General features: G+C 37.5%; 2 protein-coding genes across 4 annotated transcripts in view; both read right to left on the reverse strand.

Annotated features, from left to right (window-relative positions):
• Positions 1-6576, reverse strand: part of LOC109539373 (N-acetylgalactosamine kinase) — an 8347-nt gene extending 1771 nt beyond the window's left edge. Inside the window, exons 1-7 of the mRNA XM_019907079.2 lie at positions 6247-6576; positions 5423-5590; positions 4684-4891; positions 4525-4633; positions 3551-3708; positions 2154-2409; positions 1225-1369 (exon numbers count right to left, since the gene is read on the reverse strand). Of these exons, the coding sequence (XP_019762638.1) occupies positions 1225-1369; positions 2154-2409; positions 3551-3708; positions 4525-4633; positions 4684-4891; positions 5423-5590; positions 6247-6359 (1157 nt within the window). The 5' untranslated portion in view covers positions 6360-6576. The remainder of the gene's footprint in view (positions 1-1224; positions 1370-2153; positions 2410-3550; positions 3709-4524; positions 4634-4683; positions 4892-5422; positions 5591-6246) is intronic.
• A 657-nt stretch (positions 6577-7233) lies between these two features.
• The window catches only part of LOC109539385 (tolloid-like protein 1), a 7596-nt gene continuing 6027 nt past the window's right edge, over positions 7234-8802 (reverse strand). For all 3 annotated transcript variants that reach the window (XM_019907098.2, XM_019907097.2, XM_019907099.2), the window contains exons 13-15: positions 8156-8311; positions 7846-8100; positions 7234-7795 (exon numbers count right to left, since the gene is read on the reverse strand). In XM_019907098.2, the coding sequence (XP_019762657.1) occupies positions 7649-7795; positions 7846-8100; positions 8156-8311 (558 nt within the window). In that variant the 3' untranslated portion in view covers positions 7234-7648. The remainder of the gene's footprint in view (positions 7796-7845; positions 8101-8155; positions 8312-8802) is intronic.

Genomic DNA, 8802 nt, shown 5'->3' on the forward strand with positions numbered 1-8802 from the left:
AAAACATGAAATTTTGCAATAATCTTACGCCACCCTTGCACAAAACGACGATAATTTTTATAATTTCATAGACAACAGAAGACTGTATTTTTTCTTCATAACCCTCCAGAAGTAATGCCCTCAGCTTGGCAGAAAATTCCATAATTTGGCAGCAGGTAGTAACTTCATCCTCCCTCAGTCGTTCTTATATTAGTAAATTGGTCTGAATATTAAACAGTAGCACACTTTTCCTGTAATTCTCTTCTTCGTAAGGCTCTTATTCTGTATTACGAAATTCTTAATATAGTTGGAACATTAAAAGGAAGGATCTCGGCTTTGTCGTTGTCGAATCTCGAAGGACACATTATAGAGACCATTATTAGGGCCGGGATTTTCCTTTTGGTGAAGAGAGAATCCGAAATAATTAAGACGCTTGAAGGGAATATTTAAGAGCGGTGTTTCAAGGTGCCTGAGAGTTTGATACTAACTAGTAAACTATTTGTTTATAGGGAAGACTCTAAAATTGTTAAGTTGATTATTTACGATCAGAAGACGTCAGTCTTGAAGACAAAGTGTTTAAAATGGGAATAAACGCGAGCTAAATAGCGCAGCTACAACAGAAACATTTGGTAAAATGCTTGCAATTGTCTTCACAAACTGCTTGTTGGGTATTTCGCATCGAAAAATGTTGTCTTTAAAATAGACAGAATTCAGAATTTTTGAGGCGAAATACCCAACAAACAGTTTGTGAAAAAATGAATCCGCCTCAACAATATAGAACTTATCTACAACTTTGCACTTGTCTGCTTAGTCTTTCGGAAATCGGAAAACAATCCACCATTTCTCGGGTTAAAAATCCGAGTTGTATTAACGAGATTAAAGAGACGAACGGACTCGATAGTGAATACACGAAATTCGTCGGATTTTTCGTTTTTCTACTCGGCTTAATCGGATCAAGCGAGAAAAACGTAAAGTTCCGTTCAGCACCTTTTGTGTTTGTTTAAAAAAAAATATGTCGAGAATTCTTCGCGCTCTAAACGCGCAAAATGGGCAAACGTAATACAATTTTGCAGCAAATAACCATGCGAATTCAAAAGGTCGAGCACTTTGATTTAAATATGCTCAAGAGGAAAATTGCGGTGAATTCTGGAATCTTACGGGTTGTCGAACTGTTTCGTCGTCCAAGATTTTTATTTCACTGGGTGTTTTTTATTTGCTGATTTGCAATGTTTCGTTAAAACTTACCGGTCCAATTGAGGATGACTACATTCATACAAATCGCGAAGACTTTGGTGGCTTTCGCTCATAAGTCTTCCTAGAGTGATCAAAGTGGCTTCGCCTCCAGAGCCAGTCTGGCAGGTGTTGAAGAATTCCTCAACTCGCTTGGCCTCTGCAAATTTGCAAACTCTAGTTTATTAATTGGAAAAATGCAAATATTTTGCGAGTATTCTTTGTGCGTTATTCTGGAAATTGTGCCACGAGGCCTGTTTGCTTTGGCATGCTGCAGATGTGCGCCATTGAAATTATCTGCTGCAATAAACGACCCACAGACTCCGAATTTGCATTCAGCGTTCCATAAGAATGCAAACTACCTGGTTAAAACATTGGAAATTTCGAGTAAATACGTTTATCTGCAGTCCCGGTTTTTCCTGCTGATTTAGTCGAGGGGAATTTAGATTTCGCGTTTTTTCTTAATCTGGCCCTTGATTCCGCTTCTAACAGCCACTAACGTTTTATGAGATTTCGGTTTGCTAATTTGCCGTGGGAGGTTGAACGGTTAAACACAGTTTGTATGGGCAAATTGCTAGGAGTGCTCTGCTCAAGTGAACACATGGTGAGGAACTAAATTCTAAAAAAACCAAAGGGAAAAGAATTGGGTTTTTTCAACTGCCGCTCCACTAAAGAAAAATCCTTTTTCCCGCTTCAAAATGCATTTTATGGAAAAATCGTGATGTAGTCGATCGTTAAATAAGCCGTTTTGTTTTGAGGGCAATACAGGGATAAGTTTCCTCTATTTTTGAGCGCCAAGATGCGAGTACCTAGTTTCCAAATGGGGTATTACTTCCTGTTTTGACTGAGCATTTCCCGGTTCAATGTATAGGAGCGTTCGTTTTATAGAACTTGCCAGATTTTCTTGTTGAAATTTAACCGTTTCCATCCACAAGCATACATACCATTAAACACATGCAGGGCTCTCTGGTATAACTTAAAGCGCTGTATATCACGCGTATTCGGAGTCAGCGACACCGTATCCAGCAGACTGGAAGTAGTATTTAACTCCTGGATAACATCGTCTTTACTATATGGCATTTCCCTTAGACTCGCTTTGACCAGGACTATCATTTCATCCAGATTTAGGCCCAACGCCCGTTGCAGGTCGCCTAGACGCTTCATTTTCCTCCAGTCCAGTTCTTGTTTCTTTGCAATTATCTGGAAATTTTCACGCGTTTCAGGCACACAAAAAATTCAAACAAAAGGGCACAATTAATAGCCCTGCTGTGTCGAGGGTAATAATTTTGATGTGCCCCTGATCTCAAAGAGTGTTCAAGGCCCACATAAATTCAAGGCTTTCTTACCCTCGACGAATATTTTTTCTGCTTTAATGATTTATTATTTCAAGTGAAATATGGGTGCAGCATCCAAGGTAAAGGTTATTTTCGAGCATTGAACTGCTTTTTTTCGAATTTTCCTTCTCGTTTGGTCTTCCATATGGAAGGGAGTATCGGAGAATAGTTGAGGGTTGTACGAGTTCTGATTGAAACTGGCCAATCGCTTTTTCAGGAATTTGAACTTTAATCGGATGGACTGAAGCGATCTGTCTTGAAATGTTTAGTCACTTCTCTCCTTAGAAAACTGGAGTTTGCAAATTTTTCCCAACTTATCGAGATTTTAGGGTAAAAAGAACGCAATTGTTATACGGCGTAATTTTTTTCTTTCACATTTTTTTATAAAAAGTCAATATTGAAACAAATACCCCAGTGTATTAATTTTTCTTTAAAATTTTTTGTCGATTTGTTATATTTATTTTCAATCTTAGCGAGACTTTAAATTGAGTTCAATAATATTTGAAGATAAGAACGCAATTGTTCCACAAATTTTTTTATAGCTGTTTTTTCTCCAATGTTCGTATATTTGATATTAATATACACATCACAAAGAGTGATGGATAAACAGTGGACAAACGCGCTTTTTCGAGCTCAAAAAACGCTTTTTCTACATCCAAATGATGAAACTAATTTGTCCAAACGCTCGAGTTAACAGTCTTAGCTTAACTTTGCCCATTCAAGAGTCGAACGATTTTTAAATTGCCAAAGTTTTCCTCGTTTAGCTAAAAATTTCGTTTTTGGCCTCACTAAACAGGTTTTTTACATCAGGCGCTCGATTTTGTTGTAAATATTCTAATAAAACCGACAAATGATGATGTTCAAAGTGTCCTCATGTGTAAGTTTCAAATGTTTGATGTCATTGCAGTTTTACAATTTTTGTGGTCTCAAAGCGATGAGCTACAGTAGAAGTTGTTTGCATCAACACCCATATGGAGATCATTTAGAGGGTTAATCATGGTGCTCACCTGCGCTGCTAATCTACACTCAACAACTCTACAGTTAAAGTCGCCAGTTGCTGCTTTGTTTAGGTTGGTCAAACTGTGGGCGATAACGAAGACAGCATCAGAAGGAAGCTTTACTTCCGTGGATCTCAGTGGCTCGAATTCAATCAGCTTAGCACAGCCTGGAATGAAAATGGAAATTTTCTTGTGGAAAATTTTGCGTTTTTGAGCTAAAAGGAATCTAAACTAACGAATTTTAATTCGCAGAAGAACTAATCAATTGGAAACTTTTCAAGGTGAAGTAAAACTAAACAATAATTTAATAGGCAAGAAGCGACGAAAAATTCTCGCGAAAAACCCCAGCAACATTTAACAAAAACCAAGAGCATCAGGCTACAAACGCCTAAATCATCATAAAAATCCCATTTTTTCCATTTACTTCTTGTTTTCCAATAAAGAAATAATTATTCACTGGATTCCTCTACTGCCACAAAGTAACTCAAGAGTGACACCCCAGAGATTCGCGCCCTTTAAATTAATGGTTTTGGAAGCTATTCTAATTTAGCATAGTTTCTACCGTACATCAGGCGGAATTGAGTTTCCTTTAGTATCAACCACCGACTAATTGGGAAACTCTCCAAACACTCATGAGCCACATTTTAATAACCAGTTTCAGCTTTTTCGTGCACTCTTCACTTGACTGGCCATTCTAAGAAGAATCAATTAATTCTAAGTCTTCTATTCAAATTCTAAGTTTTTTCAATTAGTGAGAATTCAGACTGTTAATACGGGTAACCATGTTACCCTCAGCGATAGCAGTGTGTCTTGCCCCAATTTTACACACATAAATCATTTAGCTAACTCGATTGAACGGTACAAAAGGAAACGCAAATTGGATTAGGAGACTTTATAATGGAGTTGGGTAGTTGATAACGCGCCTTTGATTTTGCTCAAGTTGAAACTCATCTAGTTTCCTATGCAAGTTATTATCTAGTTACCTTCTTTGGCCAAATAGGCAATTGCTTGGTCCATGCCTCCTCCTTGGGTTCCGATGTATCGTTCGCATGCTGCGCAAAGATTGGCTAGTTCTTCCTTGGGCAGCGATAGCTAAAACCATCAATATGCTTCATTGCTTGAGCAGCGGTCTAAACACTCACTTTGAATGCATGAGCAGCAGAAAGCGCAGCTGAGCTGACTAAAGCGCTGCTACTGGATAGGCCAGCACTCTGAGGAATGGTACCACTCACCACCACCTGAAGACCTTTGATGTGGTTCTTCTGGCTCTCATTGAGCGATTCCAATATGCCTTTTAGGCCGCAAAGGTAGTACTGGTACCATCTCGGAGCCGAGTCGGTTAAAGTTATTCTACAAATGGAATTCTAGAGATTTTGTACAGGGCTTCACCGTTTGTAAAGTTCGCATTCATCCTTGATGGACACTTAAAAGCAAAGTGATTGGTGCTAAGGATCAATTATCGTCAAATAATCTATCTAAGTCAACACATTTAATTGCGCTAAGTGGTTGAGTTGTTTTCATGTTGCTGTTCTGACTGGAAATTTGCACGGTGTTTTCGAGAGTTCGATGTGTTTGAGGTGCTTAACAAGCGACAATGTTACTTTTGGCATTCGCTCCTTTAGAATAAAATTGTTTAAATATTGTCTTCTCTTTACAGTTTGAACCTTAGGAGACCTAAAACAAGTTTTCTTTAGATCTTTGATGTAAGGATGATCTGGAGTCTTTCCAGGAAAACACATTTTGCTTCGTTTCTTTTAAACATTATTTAAAAATACGTTTCGTCTTCAGAAAATGTAAAACAAATGTTCTTTTGAATCTTGTCTGTAGTTTCTCTTGTTTTCAAATTATTTTGCTTGTGTTCACTCCAAATATTGGACTCACTTGACTTCGTCTAGTTCGCACTCGAAGCCTTCATATTTCTGGTCAAAGTTGTGCAATATTAGTCTCTTCTCATTGGTGGTTGCAACCGCTAGAAACATGTCTTGCTCAAGAGCCATTGGACAGACGCCATATCCGCAATAATCTATATGTTCTCCAATTAAATTCACCCTGAAGCAATTCAAGTGCATGATTTAGTAAAAGGAAATTAAGTGCAAATCGAAAATTACAAAGTTTGAAGTGCAGAGAAATTGCTGTTGTTTGATTTTTTTGTTTAAATTTTGTTGTGAGTTTGCTTGTATAACGGGATTTGGGTCGGTGTTAAAACAGGAGGCCCTTTTTTCAAATTGCCGACGTTTTGCCATATTTATTTAGGCATCCTCAGGGCTATCGTGATGACCTGAGGATGCCGAAATAAATATGGCAAAATGTCTACAATTTTAAAAAACAAGCTTTTGTTTTTACATCGATTTAAATCCACTAAACTGAGATAAAAAATTAATAAAAATGAATTCGCCAATTTTTGCTTTGAAATAATCTGAGATTTTAAAGGCAAAGTTGAACTTTCAATCTAGAGAAACAATTCAATTTCAATATCCACAATCCCAAAAATATTTTATCATCAGACATCGTCATCAGACAATATTTTAACATGAATTTTTGGCACTTTTTCCATTGCAATAAAGAAAATATAACTATTTCTTTGCGTAATTATTCAGTTTACAACCAGAGCTCAACCGAAAGCTCAATTGACGATTTTAATGTTTAGATTTTAGGGGATTCCTCGATTTGAAAACAGTCGTAAAGTCAGTTAAGTGTTCACTTACCTGCCGGGCACTCGTACGTAAAATTCTGGAACCTTCTTGTAAATCCCGAAAAACGCAGCGTTAATTTTATCACTTTTCTCATTAGGAGACAGTTTTCGAATTTCCACGGGCATTTTCTCTTTAAAGAAACTCTGTTGCGACAGTGTCTTCAAGATAAGTTTGCGATCTTTATTGTTGGCTTATCTATTCAGAAACCGGCAACATTATTACATTAATCAACTTTCTCCGTGTGCATATTCAACAATTTCGCCAAATAACGGATGTGATCATGTATGTGAGCTTCGAAGTTGGCAGTAGACTTGAGGACTTTTCTGTAATAATAATTAACAGCGATGCCACACAGTTCTAGAACAAATCCTTAGGTTTTATGTTGTTCTAACCTATTTAGGGGTTTGTTATTTTTCTGTCTTCACTTTTGGTTGCTGCGCTTTTCAATAAAATCAATCGCAAACTATGCAAAAGTCTGCCAGGTGAATAAACGAAATAAAAATCAAAATGCATACTAAATATTTATTGAAAACCCTCCCAATTTACCCCAAATAAAAGTTGAGGCAACTAAACTAGGAGAAAGTTGAAAAATGAAAAAAACCGTTGCATGGTTCCTCGTCAACCGTCACAAAATGTGAATTTCGCTTCATTAATTGTGCTTTTAACTTCGTTTTTTAAATCTGGCAACGCAAGCGGCGTTCATAAAAATTCTTATCGATAAACTGGCTAAATCCTTGAATTAATTCAGACTTACACTGTGCTGCCACCTGATTTACTGTTTGGAGGCAAAAATGTGAAACAAACAGCTCTCTTAGTTGATCTAAACGTTTTAAAATCAAATAATTTAGAGCTTTTGTGGTGCAACGCGCCCAGAGGGCGACTCTGAACAGCTGCGAATTTTCATTCTTCGTATTAATGTTGCGCCATCTGGTTATAGCTAAATAATCAACACAGCTACTTTGAGCGATCGCTTTTCTTCAGTTGATTTTAAGCAGGCGATGTTAGAAGATGCGTTTATTTCGCTCAAGCAAATTATAAGTTTTAACGTTATCTAGTGAATGAGTGGAGTTGAAAAGTGCTTCCAATCACAGAGTGCATTTGCAACACTTAAGTCTAATGGGTTGAAACAGTCAGACTAAGACTTTTAATGTTAATACATGGATTCGTCTGCATTTCTTAAGCTATATGTACAACTATATTACAAAGAGGAGTGTGTTATAAACAGCACTGGCAACTTGAAGGGAAATAAATTAATCCAGATCTTCGAGAAACGGGCTTGTGCCTGTTGCACTCCTCAAAACATGTTCTGTTTAACCAGATAAGTAGCCTGAAGATTCGCAGTACTGTTTTGAAGTCAGAACTCAAGCAGTGTCATAAAATATCACAAATCGCTACATAGTTCCAGCACTCAGCTCTATTCTAGCGGTGTATCATACTCTTCTAGGCTAACAATGCTTTCAACTAGTTCGTATTCTAGAATGAAGCCTCGTCCAACTATCCGATCATCAGTTCGGAATTTTAAAATTACACCTTCTTCGGTGGTCGTGAGTTCAGTGGATGTCTGAAGACAATAGAATTAGTTTGAAATTGATGGGATTTAATCGAAAATACCTGATTGCCACAGAACCTCCCCAAGCTTCTGCTGTCTTGACTGTCCAGTCCATCAAACACTTCCAAGTAGTCATAACTGCAGTCCTCTTCCAGCTCCAAGTCGAACTCTTTGAAGGACAATTTTACGTTGAAACCGTCATTTCCAATCACGAACCAATCGCAGGACTTCATGCTTGCATATGAGGCATTCCCATAGAGGGGATGGGAGTAGATTTGGCGTTTTTCTTGCGAAGCCTGCAGAATTCCTCCGCAAAGCTACGAGAATGAGAGTTGAAGCAACAGTGGATGGAACCAGTTTCTAGAAACTCACTGTATAGTAAGTGGCGGAGAATCCTTTTTTGTGGACGTTATTGTCGGATTTGAAAGTCATGTAGAGCTGGTTTTCCGTCGAGTCAATGGGCAGAGGCACTCGAGGTCCGCAATATCTGCCTTTCTGGTGGGACTTTGACGAGTCCCCATCAAATATCTTTAGTGTACAAAAAAGATGTGGAAAAAGTTCATTGATGACCCAGATAGCATTTGATATTCTATGAATATCCCAGAATGTTCAAAAAATATACAGAACATTGCGGGAATATCCTGGGAATATACATGGTTGAACATTCCTAACATGAACGTTCTTGGAGTATACATGCATGTATATTCATCAAAGTTCATAAAAAGTATATCCTAGGTATGTACATATATGTACATATTGGGTATATGTGCAGATGAACATGCCAGGTATGTACATATTGTGTATATGTGCAGGTGAATATACCTAGTATGTTCAAAACAAATATTCCGGTAATATACATGAATGTATATCTACATTATTTTGTTTCTTTTATTATATCTACATTGTTTTGATTAACAAATTAATAAAATTTATCGAAAATAAATTTTGCGTGCCCGCAGCAGAAAAGTAAGGGCACGTACAAGTACAAGAGTTTATATGAACTTTTCTTTTTAAATGCG

The sequence above is a fragment of the Dendroctonus ponderosae genome, unplaced genomic scaffold (genome assembly GCF_020466585.1).
Source record: "Dendroctonus ponderosae isolate FM_Combo_2020 unplaced genomic scaffold, Dpon_F_20191213v2 Dpon_F_20191213_9, whole genome shotgun sequence".
NCBI lineage: Eukaryota > Metazoa > Arthropoda > Insecta > Coleoptera > Curculionidae > Dendroctonus > Dendroctonus ponderosae.